General features: G+C 55.2%; 2 protein-coding genes across 4 annotated transcripts; one reads left to right on the top strand and one right to left on the bottom strand.

The window, feature by feature from the left end:
• Positions 1 to 846: 846 nt before the first annotated feature.
• On the top strand, positions 847 to 10,539 carry Eef2kmt (eukaryotic elongation factor 2 lysine methyltransferase). The gene is made up of 8 exons (XM_020182464.2): positions 847 to 955; positions 2,848 to 2,910; positions 4,337 to 4,417; positions 5,487 to 5,588; positions 5,850 to 5,983; positions 6,067 to 6,332; positions 7,428 to 7,574; positions 8,207 to 10,539. Exons 1-8 carry the CDS (start codon positions 860 to 862, stop codon positions 8,380 to 8,382), a joined length of 1,065 nt encoding a protein of 354 aa, XP_020038053.1. The 5' UTR covers positions 847 to 859; the 3' UTR covers positions 8,383 to 10,539.
• Positions 8,499 to 19,046, bottom strand: Alg1 (ALG1 chitobiosyldiphosphodolichol beta-mannosyltransferase). 3 transcript variants are annotated; one of them, XM_074059746.1, is made up of 14 exons: positions 18,797 to 19,046; positions 17,683 to 17,760; positions 17,476 to 17,579; positions 15,429 to 15,577; positions 14,509 to 14,598; positions 14,087 to 14,197; positions 13,537 to 13,658; positions 13,358 to 13,396; positions 12,773 to 12,832; positions 11,957 to 12,067; positions 10,851 to 10,965; positions 9,572 to 9,647; positions 8,890 to 9,043; positions 8,499 to 8,586 (listed from the first exon to the last, which is right to left on the bottom strand). In XM_074059746.1, exons 1-13 carry the CDS (start codon positions 19,014 to 19,016, stop codon positions 8,912 to 8,914), a joined length of 1,407 nt encoding a protein of 468 aa, XP_073915847.1. In that variant the 5' UTR covers positions 19,017 to 19,046; the 3' UTR covers positions 8,499 to 8,586; positions 8,890 to 8,911. The 3 variants fall into 3 exon arrangements, with proteins under 3 accessions (XP_073915847.1, XP_020038046.2, XP_020038051.1); XM_020182457.2 differs by having other exon boundaries at positions 8,499 to 9,043; XM_020182462.2 differs by lacking the exons at positions 17,476 to 17,579; positions 17,683 to 17,760; positions 18,797 to 19,046 and having other exon boundaries at positions 8,499 to 9,043; positions 15,412 to 15,550.
• Between the last annotated feature and the right edge of the window lie 215 nt (positions 19,047 to 19,261).

The following is a 19,261-nucleotide window of genomic DNA, read 5'->3' as shown; positions in this document are numbered from 1 at the left end:
TTGTGCCGCCGTGAGAGCCCCAGTGCCTGTCAGTGCCTGGCATGCAGTGAGTGCTTAATCAGTGCTTGATGAACGAGACTTGCTGGGTGACAGACCCAAAGGCTGGGGGAGAGGGTGCTCCTTCCCGCCCAATCTCAGAGGGGCAGCGCTGATGGGCGAGGATACGCGGCCATCCCGTGGCCCTGACAAGAAGACCCTCCTGACCGTGCAGGAAAGGGATCACGGGGACCAATGGTCCTTCCCTGGGACCCCGCCTAGCCCAGCCCTAACCTGGTCCCGCAAGCCCGGACCCCAGCTCGGACTGGGACCTGACCTCACTAGCCCCACACCGTGCCACAGCCCCGATCCCGGGTCTGCTTCGAACCCCGCACCCCATGTAAAGCATGGCCGCGCGTCCTGAACCCAGCTCTCATCTCGGCCCCGCCCCAAGCTCCACCTCCCAAGGACAATTGGCCCGCCCCGGAGCCCCGCCCCCAGCCCAGGATAGGCCCCGCCCCCGAGCACTGGGTCCCGCCCAAGCACCGCGCCCCGGTTTGAACCCGCCCCAGATCTGCCTTCGAGGGACCAATTCTTACGATGGCCCCTCTCTAAGCCCCGCCTCCAAGGACCCTAGCGGCTCCCAGTTTACATCCCGCCCCAGCCCCGCCCCCAAGCCCCGCCTCCTGCGTCCGAGCCCCACCCATAAGTCTACTCCACGGAGGCTTCTAGCCCCGCCTCCAGAACTGGAACATCGCTTTTTACACCCGCCCTCAAGCTCCGCCCCGTGATGTCATCGTTCTGGCTCCGCCCATAACCCCGCCTCCCCTAGACTCAGGCCCGGCTTCCGCCCGTCTCCTGGCAACGCCGGCCCCGCCCCGCGATGGCGCCCGAGGAGAGCGTGGAAGTAGCAGATTTGCTGCGGAGTTTCGAGCGCCGCTTCCTGGCGGCGCGCGCGTTGTGCTTGTTTCCCTGGCAGGTGGGCGGCGGGCGCGGGGACCGGGTGAGACCGGGTGGGCTCGGGGACGTGCCCGGGAAGCGGGAATCGGGGCAGCCGGGCGCACAGGGTCACGGTCACTGCACGATGGTGTTCATGATTTTGTAAGCCAGTGACACTCAGGTCACTCGCGCGCATTCTGAAGAGGTAGCGTCCTCCGAGACTGCGGGAGCCACGCTGTCCTGGGAGAGAGAGACCAGGTCACACCTGCACATCTGGGACCTCCACCCCAACATCAGGCAAGGGACAAAACGGTCTCAAAGGCAGCTGAGCTCTTAGGCCTCCCCTTTTCCGGGAACCTGCGGCTCTCCGTCCAGGCACGTGGTCCCGCCCGCCAGCTGAGGGGCTTGATGGGTCCTGCCAGGTTTATGATTGGTGAGCAGTGAGCTCGCTGGGATGAGTCTGCCCATCCTCTGGGGTGGTGGTTAATCCTTTGCATTATTTCATAGACATAAAATGTTTAGCACTCGGAGATCATCTCCCGTCGGAGAAAATGTGTGCATTTTTAATCCAAAATTTAAACCGCAGCATCCATAGATCCCAATTCAACATCAAGTGTAATTGTTCACCTGCCCCTGCTAAACGCTTACACGAATTCACCCACAGCACCCGGGCGCTGGAGTCTTTCACTGTCATTCATTTTGACCAGAGAGGTTCAATGAGGAAAAGAGCACAATGAGGTAGTTGAGAACTCCGGCCAGGGAGACAGGCTTCCTGCCTTGAATCTTGGATCAAGGTGCTGTGTGACCTTGGGCAAGTGATCGCATCTCTCTGTGCTATCATTTTCAATTAGTAAGTGGGAGATATGATACCAACCTCAAAGAGCTGTTGTCAGAATTACTTGAATCAGTGCCTAGCTCACGGTAGGTGTACGAAAGTGTTAGCTAGGATTTTGATTTAGTCACCAAATGTTTACTGAATGTTTTCCTTGAGCCAGGGATCAGAAGTACACATTATAGATGAGGCCCTGCTCAGATGAGCAAGCCAGAGAATTAATACATGATTCAACAAGAAAATGCCAGGAAGCTGGAGGTATGGCTCAAGTGGTAGAGCACCTGCCTAGCAAGTGCAAAGCCCTGACTTCAAACTCCCAGCACCACTGAAAAACAAAAAGAAAATGCCAGGAAATGAGACTAAAGCCACAAAGCCAGGTGAACAGGGAAAGGGAAAATGCACTGCTGTGCTGGTGGGAAGTTCATCAGAGTAGTAGAATCGGGGAAGAGGTAGGATTTGAACCAGAAGCTGTCAGCCACTGGCCTGTCCTGGGGAACAGAAAGTGCAAAGACCCTGTGGTGGGAATACAGCAGCCATAGTTAAGGACCAGAACGGCAGCTAGTGTGGAATGAACAGAATGGGACAGAGATGAGGTCAGAGAGAGGATTCAGGACCAGGGCCAGGTCTTGGAGGGCATTTTAGGGCATGGTGAAGTACCCTGTGTCACATACCAGCCCTGACTCAGCCTAAGCTCACTGTTGGGCTCAAGTGCCCTGTAAAAGAGGACATCGTTAGCAGGCCTGGCCCCTGCACACTGCAGGCTCCTCTCTAACTCAGATGGCAGGTCCCAGATCAATCCATTGAGCTTTGATACCATGGCTCATCTTGGTTCCCAGTCACCACCAGCTTAGCCCTAGAAATGCTGTGACCAGCTGAGCAGCCAGGGCCAATGAGAACCAAGAGTCCACAGCTCATCCAGAAGTGGCTTGTGACACTTGGAGGTCACGCTTCAGCCTCTGTGGGTCCCACTCCCATCTGGCCCCAGGGAGAGATAGCTCAGGCTTTTCCTAAGCGTCCTACTGCGTGCTCACACATGCCACTGCAGGTTTAGTGTTCCTGAGAAAACACCCTTGAGATTTCTCTTTCTCTTTTCTGAACAGAGCCTAGAAGAGAAACTAAGAAGCTCATCGGATTCTGAGCTGCTGCTGGATATCTTGCAGAAGGTAAGAATCCAGTGGGGACCCATCACCTGGCTGCGTGACCTGCCTGAGAAAACCTGGCAGAAGAGCCACAGGTGTGCTTGTATCCTTTGAGATCATCATCCATGTCCAAAGAACCAAAGAACAAAACACTCTGCCTATGGCCCCAGACAGCTCTTGTGTTCTTTGAGATGAAGACATCAGGCCAGACAAAACTCCGCAGGAGAGGTGAGAAGCCAGGGATGTGTTTTAACCATCCACAGTGAAAACATGACAGGTGTGGAGCGGCTTCCCGAATTCATCAGCTGCTTAGAGACTTTCTTCTTTGCATTTGAGACAGAAATAAGGAAGCCTGTCTTCCCATAGACAGGTCCTTGCTGTGCACAGGGGGATTTGAACTCTAAAGTGCATGTGCCTATGGGGTCTCTAGAAGCTGGCCTGGCACCACCCTGACCTTGGCCACGGTGGTCAAGGGCAGGTCACACTGGGTCCTGGACCTTCACCTTCCTAAGGAAGGCCAAAGGTGTGGTCCCTCTCCCCAGGAAGAATCATACCAGAAGAATACATGTTGCGTACAAATTCAGTCGGGGCCCAGGCACTGGCCCCCAACCACCAAGCCTACCAGGTTGCTCCATCAGGAATGTGGGGTGAGGGAGACAGAGCGAGGCAGTGGATGGGGCTGGAAGCAGGACATCACTGATGTTGATTGTGACCCAAGGGTGGCAGACCAGGAAATGTAGAGTGAGCTGCTTAAAACCTAACACTGTTGATCATCAATTAAGCCTAAGGAAAGCCAGAGGAGGTTCTAATGGGCCAGTGACGGCCTGCAGGGCTGTAGGCTGTGACCCTCCCAGCCTACAGGCTGCCTCTCCCTCCAGGCTCTTTCCCAACTCCCACCCCCTGCTCTTGTCCCCCACTCTTTCCAGGATGCCAGCTGGGACACCTGGCCCTAGTGCAAGTCACTCCCCAACCTGGAGTTTGCTCTGGCGTGGCAAAGCTCTGGTTTGGCCTGTGCTGAGGCCCTTCCTCTGCACCGTGTCCCAGGCAGGGCCCTGGCCCCTTCCATAGTGCTTCCTGCCTGTCTCCTACCCACTCCTGGACCTGGAACTCACACACCAGGGGAGATGTGCAGCAGGCCTGTATCTCCCCTCTGGGCTCTTGCTTCTTCCATGGAGCAGACAGTTCTATGCTTAGCCATACGCAGGTTCTGGTTCCCAGGGGACACCTGGAAGCGGAGGGCTGCAGTCTCTGTGCCGTGTTCCTGTCCAAGCCAGTTAGAAACGCTGCAGTGACACATTTTGAAGAAAGAGCTGTATCTTAAGACTCACAGGTGCCCAGGCCACATGACCCCGTGTCTCTGTGTCCTTAGCAAGGCATTGGGTAGCAGTCCCCTGTAATCACTTGAAGCCTGCAGGACACTCTCCAGCAACCATTTTGTGCTTTGTGGTAGACGGTGAGACATCCCGTGTGTGCAAGGCACCCGCCATCGGTGAAGTACACCCGGTGCTTTCTGTCAGAGCTCATCAAAAAGGTCAGTGATGGGCTGAGGCTGCCAGGCTGGACCTCACGGGGACCCGGCCCACTCTCCAGAAGGGTCCCCTACCAGGGCTTGGCCTCTAGGAGCTCCGACCTTCCCTGCCCTTTGTCTGTTCTGCAAAGCCCTGTGGCAGAGACCACCCTACACAGGTGACTGCCTCCAGGATCGGCCCCACAGGAGGCAGAGCAGAGCAAGAAAGGGGAGGCCAAGGCCTTTCTCCCTCACTTGTTTCGGGGGTTCTCAGTGGCAGCTGCATCTGCTCTGGGCCCTGCCCCCACTGCACAGGTTCTCTTCCCACCAGGCATCCCGCTTGAAAGCTGGAAGCTGCCTCCTGGTCCTGCAGCCCAGCGCACTCTGACCTGGCTCCTGCCAACCTCAGATGGCACACTGGCCTCTCAGGAAGTTTAAGCTCTCTCTCTCTACCTTTCCAACCAGCTATCTGGGCAGTCCCTTTGCCTGGCTGGGGCAGATGCATCTGAAGGAGGAACCTGTACCTTCTGGGCTCTATCTTAGACATCAGAAAGGTGATTCCTCCCTGGGCAGTGCAGGCCTGTGTCAGCCAGCCTCTGACAGAAAGGAAGGGCCTCACCTTGCCAGGCTCAGTGCACAAGTAATCTGGGGCCTCCCAGAACCACCAGAAGCATGGCTGGCCATCAGATGAGCCCACCCCTGCCCCGTGAAACCAAGAGGTCGCTGGAAATCCACCCCTACATCATGGAGTACCACCTGGTGGCTGTGGCTGAAACTCACAGATACATCCTCTTATCTGAGACTGACAATGCTTTCTCTCTGTCCCTGGCAGTCTGGGGGACATGCCTGCTGCCTAGATTACATCCCCCCACCTTGTTAGATTTCTCTCTCACATCCTTTAATGCCAAATCTCCTCTCTACATGTGATGAAAGTCAGGCCAGGGTGACACAGTGTGTGTGAGGCCCTGGATTCTATCCCCAGCACTGGAAATGTGACAATCACCCAGCCCTGTTTTCAGATGGGAGCAAAACCCAATAGGCAGAATTCTGGGTGTCATTTATGGGCTGAAGTTCTGGCTCTGTTCGTCCCCAGCATGAGGCTGTCCACACGGAGCCTTTAGACGAGCTGTACGAGGCACTGGCAGAGGTCCTGACAGCCAAGGAGTCCACTCGGTGCTACCGGAGCTATTTGCTGGTAGGAGACGGGCACCCTCCTCCCCAACGGCCAGCTCTATAGTTGTGTCACTTCAGAATGCCAGGGACCTGATGTTGGTGTCCCAGCCAGCACGATGCACTGGAGATCTCCCAGTGGTGGTGTGTCAGCAGTCTACTCCTGTCCTTTACAGTATCCCCTGGGGGGGCACATGACAGTCTGTCTGGCCACCCACCTGTTGTAACTTAACAAGGCTGCTGTGCTCAGGTCTGGGGTTAACTGTCCCACCCCGTCTTCCTGCAGCCTTCAGGAGCCTCGGTCACCCTCGCTGAGAGCACAGCCATGGTGTCCCATGGCACCACAGGCCTGGTGACATGGGATGCTGCCCTCTACCTTGCAGAGTGGGCCGTGGAGAACCCAGCAGCCTTTGCTCAGAGGTGAGCTCAGGACACAAGGTGGGGCACCATGGCAGGTTGGCCCTGGAGCAGCCAACAGACACAGGGTCCCCTTTCTCCCCCAGGACTGTCCTGGAGCTCGGCAGTGGAGCCGGCCTCACAGGCCTGGCCATCTGCAAGATGTGCCACCCCCGAGCGTACGTCTTCAGCGACTGCCACAGCCGTGTGCTGCAACAGCTGCGAGGAAACGTGGCTCTCAATGGCTTCTCAGCAGAGCCAGATGCTGCTGTGAACCCAGAGAGCCCCCTGGTGACGGTGGCCCAGCTGGACTGGGACGTCGCCACAGTCCCTCAGCTGTCTGCCTTCCAGCCAGACATTGTCATCGCAGCAGGTGATGCCCAGCCCCACAGGCTGAGCAGGTGGCTTCCCGCGGTTGTCTCTCTGGGATAGCGGAGCAGTGGGTATGCAGGCAGGAACTGACAGGGCTTCCCCAAGTGTCAAATGGGCCTCCAGGTGCCCATTTGAAGACAGAAGGCTCCCACTATAGTGGCTTATCATGAGCCTGGCTGTCCCAACAGCTTGCAATGGACACAAGAGCCCAGGGCTCCACACCAGCCCAGCCCATCAGCCTGCCAGCAGCTCCTGCGGCCCACCTCATATCCCCTGTGACCCAGGGAGACCACTGCTCAGTTCCCACCCAGCTCCCAGTAGGGGCTGTACCAGCCCCTCCACCCACATCTCACCACCAGGCATCCCCAAGAGCTTTAGATGGGCCCAGAACTGACCACAGCAGCCCTTGGTCCTTCCCAGGCCACAGAATAGTATGACTTTCCTAGCCATGTCCCACTCATCACCAGCATCCAGTCCTAGGCCAGGCTGAAGTCAACTCACAAGAGCTGAGCAGTCCCCACCAGTCAGCGCTGCTTGTCTGTTCTGTGTACAGCTGCTGACACCATGCTAGCCAGCCCCACCTGCACATCTGTGACCTGGGTCCCTGGGTCCACGTTCCATGTGTTTCAGAGACCATGGAGAGAGCCACACTTGTCTGGCACAAGGACAGGGCCTTGAAGGAAGGCACTGTTGGGCTGGGCCGCCAAAAGCCCCTCATGCCTTCCCTGGCTCCAAAGTGCTGGCCTCAGCCTGCACCCTTCAGCAGCTGGGGACATGATAGGCTCCAGGAGCCAGGGCCACACTGCAGTTGACACATTAGCAGGTCCCTAGAAAAAGTCCAGGCAGAGGCAGGGTCTGCTTCCCTTAGTGTGTTCTATGAAGATAGAGAGGCAGAGAACTGAGCCTTCAGGGACTCCTGCAGCCCAGGGGGTCCTTTAGCCATCTCTCTCCCAAGCCTTTCCCTCTCTCTCTCCATGCAATTTTCTGTCAGCACAAATTAACACCACTGCTGCTGAAGACAGACCCACCCAGAGGCCACCACCCGGACCCTAATCCTGCAGGAGGCCCTTCAGGTAACCCAGGGCTCTCACTGTAGATGTGCTGTATTGCCCGGAAGTGACCCTCTCACTGGTCAGGGTCCTGCAGAAGCTCTCGGCCTGCCGGACAGACCACACTCCTGACATCTACGTGGCCTTCACCGTGCGCAACCCAGAGACCTACCAGCTGTTCACCACCGAGCTGGGTGAGCCCCTGGCCTGCAGGCCACCAAACTGTCCCTTTGTGGCTCAAGAGAGGTAGAAATGGGGGAAGAACAGGCCTGGGAACAGCTAGGAAGTCCCAAACCCACACGACATGCCAGGAGTCCACACAGGGCAAGTGCTGGTGAGCAGGCAGTGGGAGGCCTGTGCCCCGCTGCCCTACTGTGTTTCACAGCCGGTCTCATTGCTGGCACCATGCTGGGTGGCTGTTACCACAGCTAGGGGAAATTTCGAGAACACACCACTAGCAGCATTTTACTTTGGTGGTGGGATTAGCGCCTTCCACACGTCTGTCTGCACTACTTCATTTTTATAAATACTGACGTGTAGCAAACCATGACTGAGGCGCCATCCTGGCCTTCGTGAGGAGTGGCACCGGCCCAGCAGCCCTGCAGATGTGCGATTGGCAGGTGGACAGGTGCAGAGTGACAAGGACTTGGGCTTGGTGGGAGGAGGTGGTCACAGAGGACTGTCACCTGTTTAACACCACAGATTCCTGGTCCCACCCTAGAGGCTGACTCTGGGCATGTGTGGGGCCTGGCAATCTGTGATCCCAGCAAAGCAGGTGAGACACACCTGTCCTGTCACCAACACTGAGACCAGCATGCCGTTCCAGGCCAAGCTAGGATCAGCTGGGAAGTGGTGTCCCCTCACGCCCGGAAGCTGTTCCCTTACGAAGAGCACTCGGAGTTGGGGATCCTGAAGCTCACGCCGCAGGCTCCCAGCACTTCGCTGCCTTGGGACGGGCTTTCGTGTGGGAAGCTGCCGCCTCCCCTGCACCTGAGAATTTGAAGAATGTTGAACACCGAGCTGGGCAGCACCAGCTGCTTCAATACAGTGCAGACCAAGTGCATGGTTACCCATCTCAGCGGCTCTGGCTCGTAAGATCACCAGGAATGCACATAGGCTCACAGACAAACACGTGTATTATACATTCCCAGCCTGCACTTAGTGCAGCAGGGCCTGGTCCCAAGGCTGGCACCAGAACACAGGAACCTGATGAGGGAGAAGACAAAAAACTCAGGGATGAAGAGACATTGAGGTCACAAGAAATAAGAGAAGCAACCAAGCACCAATGGCTCATGCCTATAATCCTAGCTACTCAGGAGGCAGAGATCAGGAGGAAAGAGCAGTCTTGGCCTTTGGGTTTGGATGGAGCAGTGACCCAGGCAGCATCCACTGCTGTCCTTCTGGCCTCTGACCACTGGGGGGCAGTCGAAGGCTACCGAAGGACCAGTGGTACACAGAGGGTGGATGCTGGCTCCAGGCTTCAGGGTGGCACTACCCAGCATGACTCACTCAGCAATCTCTGGTCCCCAGGTCACGTGTCCATCAGCAGCGGGAGCACAGTCCGCTGCCAGCTCTCGTCCCACCGAAGCTGCTCTGCCCCCTGGAGGTTCTCCCGGAACTGGTTCAGTTTGCCCACAGGGTCAGGGAACTTTGAGAAAAGCATCTACAGAAAAACAGACCTGGGCTGAGCTTAACATCTTGCCCCACCCAGCACCAGGTCCTTCGTTTCAGACCCCAGCTGCCCACGCTTCACATCAATTTCCTCACTCATGGGAGGACTGAAGTGGGGCTCAGCCCAAGTCAGAGAGCACCTGCCTAGCAAGCACAAGGAAGGCCCTGGTTCAATCCCCAGTACCACAATAAATAAACACACCACTTTTTTAAAACTGTTAAGATGGAAAGGAAAAAAAGAAAAAAGCAGGAATGGCAGTGCACTCTCTTTGTGACAAAAATCAAGTGTCCTGGCAGAATTCCACGTGTCTCGAAGCTGAGCCACAATGCCCTCTCAGCCCCCGGCCCCTACCCCCCACACTCTCCCCTGACCTGCTGCCCTCTAAAGGGCTGTCAGTATCCATCTTTTTTGTGTGATGACCCAGGGGGCCAGCTGACAGCACAGTGGGCACCTCTGACCTCTGCTCCCTCCCCTCTCCCTCCACCATGGCTGCCCCTGGAGCAGGGCCAGCTACCTTACCTGCAGCTGAGCCGCCAGTTCCTCTGAGTCCTGGAAAACCAGGCCATTTTCTCCGTGCCTCACAAGCTCATGTAGACTGCAGAGAGAACCAAGGGCGCCTGAGAGCCACTGGAGAGGAGATCCAGCCTCCCCACTCAGGCCAAGCCGGGGACAGGGATGGCCAATTGGCCTTAGTGCTCTGAGACTGGGCCTTTGACCGAGGAAATACTGGGCCCTAACTGGGACTGGGCCCTTCTGTGTCTGCATACTTTTCAGGGTCACTGTGAAACTGGATCCTACAGACCCCAAGCTTGGTGCACATGGGGGTCTCATACCATCAACTTCACATCCAGAGCCCAGCCCCTGGTGGGGCGGGGGGGGGGGGGTGAGGACACAGGACGGATAGTATGGGACAACCGGCCATGAGTCAAGTCCACCGCCATTCCGTCCTGGGAGGCCAGCCTCGGGTTGAGTGCTTGTGCTTAGGACTCATACTTCATTCAACACTCACTCTAAACAGAAGCCACTGTCCCACAGCATCCACCAAGGACTCATTTCAGGTGCCTACTTGGTATTGGCGGACAAGCAGCCTCTGCCTATCTTTCCACCCCCTTTTTTCTTTTTAGCAGTACTGGGATTTGAACCAGAGTCTTGTGCTTGCTAGGCAGGCACTCTGCCACTTGAGCCACGCCCCCAGACCTTTTTGCTTTAGTTATTTTCAGGGAGGGTCTCATGTTTTTGGCAGAGGCCATCCTACACCGTGACCCTATTTTCATTTCCCACTTGGCTGGGATGACAGGCGTGTGCCATCAAGCCCAACATTTTATTGACTGAGATGGGATCTCTCTAACTGTCTTCCCGGGCTGGCTTCAAACCATGATCCTCCCAATCTCTACCTCTCAAGTAGCTGGGATTACAGGTGTAAGTCATCGTACCCAGCACTCTATTCTTTAGAATCTGTTCTAGATGACTTAACGCCCCATGGAAATGCTATATACATAGTTTGCACCGAGTCCTTTATGGAATGACAGGAGGTCTGTAAAGGTCAGTACAGACGCAGTCATCACCAGCCATTCAAGGCTGGTTGGATCCACAGACACAGAAACCATGGATATGGAGGACCACCTATTTCAGTGAGACTCAGGCCAACCTCAGGGACCACAAGGAACCTCCTCTCCATCACCCTGGACTGGGGGTGGGGGAAGCAGCACCCAGCAGGACGTTTCACTTGGCTACACTACTGGCCTCCTCAGCCACTGATCTGGAGCCTGCCCCAGGAAGGCTCGGTGTCCACTCCTACCACTTGAAGTTTACGGCACACACAGGCAAGCAGCACCCAAACATGTCCACCACCTTCATGGGCAGGTCCAGGCCACTGGAGGACTTGTGCAGACAGACACCCAGGTCTGCTGAGCCTGGGGGGGGGGGGGAGAGAAGTGTCAGTGTGCGGGGCCATGTCTGCCCAGACCTGTGTGACCACTCCTGCCTCAGGGAACGGAAATGGGAATGTCCCTGAGAGTGTCCCCACACCCAAGTGGCTGATGCCAACCCTGGGCCTGGTAGGGCAGAGACACAGCTGCACTGGCCCCGGGCCTGGTAGGCCGTCAGAGCCTGCTTCAGAACCTGCTTCGCAGTTAGTTTTGATGCACGCTGACTCAACTTCCCACTTAGCCACAATTTATTTTAAAAGAAGAGTCCCCAGGAAGTTACTGCTCAGGGATGGAGTTTGTTTGGGGTGATGGAAAGGTTTGGACATAGAGCAGTGACAGTCACACAGCTTTGTGAATGTCACTAATGTCACTTGCTGAACCCTTAAAATGGTTAAAATGACAAATCATGAGAAGAAAAATTTTAAAAAAGAAAAGAAAAACCCACAGCAGATCCAAGAAAACAATAGCTGCCTCTGGTAAATCAGGTCAAATAAATGATGGTGAGCCGGCTCACTTGCTGCTGGGAGATGAGGCTTCAGGGACACTGCAGTACCAAGTCTGTGAGCAGAGACAGGAGGGAGACCATGCTCCCAAACACCTGCACTTGGGGAAGGCAGGTCCTAACCCAGCCCCGGCCCTGGGTTTCTGCAAACAAACTACACAGACAGCAGGACTGAATGAGGGCCTAGGAGGCTGAGAGCTCCTGACTCAGCCCCTGGCTAGAGTCCTCGGGGCCCCAGGTCTATGGAGCCAGTACATCAGGAAATGCTCAGGAGTCCAGGGGAGGTCCAAGCAGGCCAGCCCCCAAAGCACAGCCCAGTCCAGCCTAAGGCCTGCCCAGGTATGGTCCCAGAGCTGGGAATATCTTTTACATTTCTAAACATTAAAAATAGTGAAAGACTACACCACGGTAGCCAGTAAAACCTCCCCTATCTGGCTACTTTTAGAAAGTGTGCCTGTCCCAGGGGCCTCTCACCTAGCAGCAGGGGATAGTCCTCAGCCTCCAGCCACGGCGTGCAGACCTGGACGTGCTGGAAGCACTTGCTGTCAATGAGGCGGCTGTAGTGCTCCTTCAGGGGCCCCTTGCCTGCAGAGAAAAGCAGGTGCTGCAAGGACGTGTTTTTCCCCGCCACACGCCCGAGGCCCAGTGTCTGCTGGGACACGCGGTCATTTCCCAGAACTCCCTCCTCCTCCCACGGCCCTAGTCAAGCCCATCGGGCCCTTCCAGAGTCGACCTCAGAAGTTCTGCAGCCACTGGCTCTGGCACTGAACGGGACGAGGGTAAACACGAGTGCTGACCAGATGGACATGGCTCTGTCTGTCCAAGTGCAGGGCACAGTGACTGCCCTTTGCCCACCAGGCTCTCCAAGGGGCACTGCAGGCGTGTGAATACCATGCTAGGAGGAAGAAAGTGAGGACTGGGCAGCTGCTCAACCCTCCTCCAGCCACTGCTGCTTCTGTCACCCTGTGACCAGGGAGCCATTCTGTGCCTGACAGAGGGCGCTTGGCTTTTACAACTAAGAAGATACTGGAAAGCCACTGGGAGGGTGGGAGCTCAGTATTTCTGAGTCCACGCCACCCAAGATTCAAGTCTGGACTCCATACCCCGCCATGAGGCCCCTCTGAGCTTCAGTTTCCCCATACAGCAAGTGTAGAAAGCCTGCTGGACAGTTGGCATGAGGATTAACAAGATGCTGTCATGTGCAAGGTGTTTGGAAGAGGCTTCGTGCCTCCCTCTCCCCGCTACCCCTCCCCCGCACCAAATACAACCCATGGAGGGTCCCAGTGGTACCTGTTATCACACAGACTAGGGAAGGAAGGCTGTCCCCACTGAGGGTCAGTTGTTCAAACTCTGTTTAAAAAAATAAACACATTGCTAGGCACTGGCGGCTCGTGCCTATAATCCCAGCTAATCAGGAGGCAGAGATTAGCAGGATCGCGGTTCGAAGCCAGCCCAGGCAAATAGTTTGTAAGACCCTATCTCAAAAACACCCACCACAAAAAAGGGCTGGTGGAGTAGCTTGAGATGTAGGTCCTGAGTTCAAACCCCAGTACCACAAAAACAATAAAATAAAATAAACAAACATGTTGGGGCTGGGGGAGCAGCTCAAGTAATAGAAAGCTTGCCTAGAATGTGCAAAGCCCCAGGTTCAAGCCCAATCCCACCATAAAGTAAACACTAACCAGGATCATCTTAAGCAAGTGCAGGGAGGGAGGGCAAGGCCACCAGTCTTTGTGGCACTTTCCAGGGCCTGGTCATTCAGTCACCCACATAGGGATACAGAGCCACCCACAGGCTGACCCTCCCCATGGCTCGGGGCAGAAATGCACTGCAGACCTGGCAAGCCCAGAGCCACCAAGCCGGCCACACACGTACTTTCTAATGCCGCCAGCAGGATGGAGAAGTCCTCATCTTCTGTGGGGAGAAAAGAGTGGGTCACAGGCCAGCTTCCAGACAATCCCTCCCTGCTCATACATCTGCCCCTTTCTCCCTGGCGTGCGAAGGTGAGCTTGCCTGCTTGGCATGAGCCCCCAGGTGGGGGGGAGGGGACAGACCTGTCCAACTCGTGCTGCTGACCAGCAGCGCTGGCCGACCAAAAAGACGTGTCACCACCCCACTCCGAGCATCCCTCTCCGTGAAGGCCGATCTCTCTATGGCTGGATCCAAGGGTTCTGAGCTGCAGGAGCACAAAAAAGCCGGTGAGCTGCTGCAGAACAAACCCAGGGCCAAGATGGCCATCTCCCTCCAGCGAGGCCTGCAGGCTCCCAGCCACATCAGCACCCAGCAGCCCCACACAAGGGGGGCTTGCTGCTAGGCTCTGAGGCTGCACCAGCAAACACGCCACTCAGAGCTGGTTCAGCACCAGCCCTCATCATCACCTCTTTGTACAGCAGGGGAGTAAATGCTTGGGGCTTTGCCGGCCACCTGTTCTAGGTTCCAAAAGCGGCACTGCCAACATGCACATGAATGACTGGACTGTGTTCCAATAAAACTTTATTCACACAGTCAGTGGGCCACAGCCTTAGTTTGCCACCCTCTGCACTAGTAGGCCCCAGGTCTGCAAGAGGAAAGAGGAAAAGCCACATGAGGAAGCAGGGGACACACCACGTCCGGAAAGGGGAGTGCGTGCGGCCCAGCTTCATGAAGAGCGTGTGTTGCACGTCCAGGGGTGTCTCCTTAAAGAAAGATGCCGGCCTGTCATAGACGGTCACAGCCCTGCAAAGAGATGGAGGCGGGGCAGAGAAAGACCTAATAGAGGACCCAGAGGATCCTCAAATACAATGGCTCCTGGGGAGCCCAACAATAAGCTTTAGAATTGCTTGGGAAAGAGCGTAAGTATTTTAGCACCAACTGCTTGGATGTCCAGCCAGGTGTGAAGAAACCCCACCACTGCCTCCTGCAGCTTCCCAGCCCATAACCACCTACCAGGCACTGGGTCTCGCCAACAGAGTGGGCCTTGCAGCTCCTGACCAGTCCTGGGGCCCCACACAACCCTCAGGCTGAAGGACGTCCCAGGCCCTCGGTACCTGACGTGCCAGTTCTCTGCTAGGTCTTCCCGCATTGCATTGGTGACACACAGGTTCAGGTGGGACAGGCGCCCAAAGAGCTTCTCATACCTGTAGAGACATCTCAGGATGAGCACAGATCCCCGGGCTGGCCCCACAGGCCACCAAAAGCTCTATGTGACAACAACCCTCAATATAAGAGGCTGCAGAGCTGGGGTCACCCAGACCTGCCAGTATTGGCTCCATCCGAGCACCACCTGCTCCCCCATTGCACTTTTCCATACCTCTTTTATGTGGTGTCACTTTTCAGCAGTTACTTAAAATGCAGTTACTTTAAAAGGAATCCAGGGACCACTGCCCAAGTGAAAACCCAGTCTCTCTCACAACAAAAAGAAATGCAACAAAGACCTCAGAGCCACATCTCAGACATCCTCGCTACTGTCACAAAGGTGTGGCTTGTCAATATGGTGTGTAACAATTGTAAGGGAGACATGAAAGATAGGCTGGCTCCAGGCCAAGGGCAGAGGCCTGATCACAGAGAACTGGACCTAACGTCCTTCCCTCCGAACACTGGGATACCAGGAAGGCTCTAGAATGGGACTGCCCAAGACTGTGTGGCAAGAGGTGTCATCCTCAGCCCGTGGACTTGACAAAGTCAGTAATCACAGAGCCCCCTCACCAGGGCAGATACATACAGGCACAGCCGTGACGCACAGGTGCATACAGCAGGCGCTCAGACTGTTAGGGGCTGCTAACACTGCTGTCACCGCTGCCAATGAACAAGGCCAGCAGGGCAAGGGCAGCCTGAGGCTGGACATTCACACCAAGCTACACTCAGGTTCAGTGTGACCTAGGACTGTCCTGCTCCGGGCCCGGCCTTCCCCCTCCCCACTCACCCTGACGAGGTTTAGGGGAGGCCCTCACCTCCCGCAGGCTCTCACCACTTGGCCAGCAGAACAAGAGGGTGCTGGGGGCCATGCACCAGGCCCATGATGGAGTAGCCATAATTGTGCCAGTCAGTGACCAGCCTGCTCCCGCAAAGGCAGCTCACAAGCCAGCAGACAGCAATGCCAGGCAGGCCCGGGGGGTTCTGCAAGAGAGAAATGGAGAAGCAGGGGAGGCAGCTCAGACCGTGGGCCACAATAACCTGAGTGAGGAGCTGCAGCACACAGGGCAGAGACAGCTACCTTGGCAACATCCTTTTTGGTTTTTGTTTTGAGACAGGATCTCGCTCTGTAGCCCAGGCTGACCTTCAACTCATGATCCTCCCAGGTGCTGGGATTACAGGTGTGCACCACCATACCCAGTGAGACTGTTATTTTTACAGAACTCTGGATAACCAATGAGCAGAAGACCCTCTCCGCTGCCCAAAAAAGGTGTAGTCACCACTGAAAGCTGGTGTGGTGATTCATACCTGTAATCACAGCACTCAGGAGATGGAGGCAGAAGGATCGCAAGTTGGAGGACAGCCTGGGTTACAGAGATCCTGCCTCCAAAAAGAGTCATAAATGAAACAGAATTGACCAATTTGAAAAATCCAAGCTTATCAATAATCAAGAACATGAAAAATGGATCAAAATGATGCTGTTTCCCCATCATCAGCTAGTGATGGCCGACATGGAGAAGAGGCACCCCCAAGGGGTGGGAGGACACAGGCTCAGACTTGCCCTGAGGCCAGCCAGTCACACACCACATTTTCAAAGTGCAGAAACTTTGGCCAAGCAATTCCACTCCCAAGACTGTATCCTAAAGAAGAAAGTGGACCAAGCAACAGGTGTGTGCTCCCTGAGCTCCTGGCTATACTACTTATAAAGATTAAAAAAAAAAGTCAAAAAGAATCTGAACGGCTGTCGGGATGAGAGACCTTACCGTACATTCTGGAAGTCAGTGCTGTCCACTAAGAGAAGGGACTGCTAACTTTTTTCCTTTTTTGGCAGTACTGGGTTTTGATTTCAGGGTCTTGTGCTTGCTAAGCAGGTGCTCTACCACTTAAGCCACATAGCCACATCCCCAGAAAGTGCTTCTAGACATAAAAAAAATCAGTGAAGGGTATAGTGGCACAGACCCGTAATGCCAGCACTCAGGAGAGTGAGGAGGATCTTGAGTTCACTGCCAGGCTAGGCTACAATAGCAAGACCATCTCAAAAAAAGAAAAGAAAAACTTAACTCTAGAACCAGCCAGACTACCTATTCAGGTTCAAATCCTAACCATCACATCCTAGCTTTGTGACATTAGCTACTTTTAGAACCTCTCTGCGTCTGGTTTCCTCGCCTCTAAAATACACATAATACAACAACCTATTCCTTCCAGGTGTTGTGGTCTGCATCTGTAATCCCAGCACTGGAGAGGCTGAAGGAGAATCAAGAGCTGTAGGCCAGTCAGCCTACACAGAGAGACCCTTCCTCACACACACACACCCCAAAAGAACCTACTCCTTGGGGTTCTTACAGGGTTAAGTGAGGTAATCTGTGTAAAACACTTAGATATGTAGTAAGTACAATGCTAAGACTGAGCCAGGCGTTAAGACTGAGTGGCTCATGCCTGTACTTCGAACTACTCAGAAGGCAGAGATAACGAGGATTGTGGTTCAAAGCCAGCCTAGCAAATAGTTCACAAGACCCTATCTCAAAAATACCCAACATAAAAAAGGACTGGCAGAGTGGCTCAAATGGTAGAGCACCTGCCTAGCAAATATGAGACCCTGATTTCAAACCCCAGTTCTACTCAAAAAGATTCTATGTGCCAGGACACAGGAAAAGAATAGGATGGTGTCATAAATACAGCGAACACATACCCTACTTCCTTCTCATGTCTTTTAAAATTTATGCACACAAACGAACATGCAACTTATTAATGTGTGCATTTCCTGTGTGTGCGATGCTGGGAATCAAACCAGGGCATGACTGAGCTATACCCCCAGCCCAATCTGCACATCTTTAAAACTGCTAAGAGCAGTCTTTACAGAGGGAGGCAGACGTGACATGTACCTGGAGAAAGATGTAGGCCGCTGGCTTGCTCCACATCAGTTTCCACAGCAAGTACACTGCTTGAAATACAACTTTGACCCCATACTGGAGAATTCGGGGCCCAACTGCAAGTCAGAAAATGCCTGTTACCACCAAAGGAGCTCTTGGCAATGCAGGTTCCCACCCTCCCAGACACACCAGTCAGAGGAATCTGGAATTGTGTCCTACCTGCAAGGCATTGAAGTTCTGCCAGCCTCACAATCTGAATTCTGTCATTCTGCAAGAGCTCATTATGGGGTTTGGAGTCTGAAAATGAGAGTGTCCCTTTAATGTACCAGATGTGATAGTCAAATTTAAAATCAGATAATCTCCACTTCAACTCAGGATAAACAGTGAAGAGGATTTTGGAAAATGAAACTTTTGTGTGTGTGTGTGTGTGTGTGTGTGTGTGTGTGGTACTGGGGATTGAACCCAGGGCCTCACACATGCTAGGTAAGCACTCTACCACTGGGCTACACCCCCTAGCCCTTTTGTTTGTATTTTGTTTTTGAGATAGGGTCTCTCCTTAACTTTGCCAGGGCTGGCCTTGAACTCACTATCCTCTGGCCTGCATCTCCTGAGTGGGTAAGATTACAGGATGTGACTCCACCCCTGGCTTGGAAAATGAGACTTTTCAAAAATGCTGTTCCCCAGCAACCAGAGCAGAGAATGAAGCCAATTCTTGTTCAGATTCCAGCAGAACCCCACAGAAGGAGGAACCAAATCCTACCCACCTTTACTTCACACCAAGCCCAGCATACAGCAGGCACTCAAACTGATCTAGACTCCCAGATGGCGGAGTCTACATCAGTCCCACTCCACCCTGACCTGGCATGGCAAACTTTGCACAAGGGACCAAAGGCAATCAGGGCTGGCCCCACCCACGTTCCCTGAGATGGGGTTGGGCCCCCCTCCCCTCGGGTCACCAACTGGCATTACATTAAAGGAGGAGACAGCCCTGACTGCACACTGCGGGGAAAGCCGACCGAAAGCGGAGGTCTGCACTGAGGCCCTCCCTCAACGACAGGAGACCGCAGCCTGTGAGCTGAGACACCGTGAGGAGGGCAGCCGGGGCTGACAGCACTGGGGTCCCAGTCTTCCCACCTTCTGGGAAAATTAAGCGGGACCCTGCAACGGATCGCTTAGCAGGGTCCTGACATATGGCAGTGAAGGGTTAAGGCCGACTGCTCCCTGGAAGCAGCGTCCAGGCCAGAACCGGCCCTTCCAGTCTCCGGGAGGTCCCCGAGAGGTGGGACAAAGGGACCCAGCTGAGAGCCTCCCTGCCCGGCCCGCCAGCACTCACTGCAGAAGCCCAGGAGGCTCACGGAGAAGCCGTGCCTGGCCAACGACAGCGCGTGGTACTGCATGCGGGGGCTGCGGCCCACGTCACCCAGCACCACGACCACCACGTGCCGGGCCGCGCGCCCCCGCTGCCCGCGCTTCCACGCGCCCAGCAGCAGCAGCGGCAGCAGCAGCAGCAGCAGCAAACACACAGCCAGCAGCGCCACGCAGGACGCCGCCATCTTGGCCCGCCGGCAGCGACCACGTGACGCCGTGACGCAGGCCCCTGCGCGCCGTGCGCAGCCGCAGACTGACGCTCCGCGGTGGGGAAAGAAGGCGGGGCCGGGACGAGGTTCCCTAACTGGGGGCCCCGCGGAACCGTGGAGGAACCCCCGCCCCCCGTGGCCGAGAATGAGTGTGACGCACACCATGTCAAGTTCCCTAAACCTTTTCCCTTATTTAAGTAAGGCTGTTTCGTTATTGCGAT

Source organism: Castor canadensis, chromosome 17, assembly GCF_047511655.1.
Source record: "Castor canadensis chromosome 17, mCasCan1.hap1v2, whole genome shotgun sequence".
NCBI classification, from domain to species: Eukaryota; Metazoa; Chordata; class Mammalia; order Rodentia; family Castoridae; genus Castor; species Castor canadensis.
This window is presented reverse-complemented; position numbering and strand designations above follow the sequence as displayed.

Bases quoted from the DNA above. Each gene is read 5' to 3' on its own strand.
- Alg1 (XM_020182457.2), bottom strand. From the start codon at position 19,016: ATGGCGGCGTCCTGCGTGGCGCTGCTGGCTGTGTGTTTGCTGCTGCTG. The intron at 13,659-14,086 runs GTGTGTCCCCTG...GTGCTCCTGCAG, and splicing joins CACTCCCCTTTCCGGACGTG to CTCAGAACCCTTGGATCCAG. The intron at 13,397-13,536 runs GTCTGTCCCCTC...TTCTCCCCACAG, and splicing joins CAGCAGCACGAGTTGGACAG to AAGATGAGGACTTCTCCATC.
- Eef2kmt (XM_020182464.2), top strand. From the start codon at position 860: ATGGCGCCCGAGGAGAGCGTGGAAGTAGCAGATTTGCTGCGGAGTTTC. The intron at 956-2,847 runs GTGGGCGGCGGG...TTTTCTGAACAG, and splicing joins TGTGCTTGTTTCCCTGGCAG to AGCCTAGAAGAGAAACTAAG. The intron at 2,911-4,336 runs GTAAGAATCCAG...GCTTTGTGGTAG, and splicing joins TGCTGGATATCTTGCAGAAG to ACGGTGAGACATCCCGTGTG.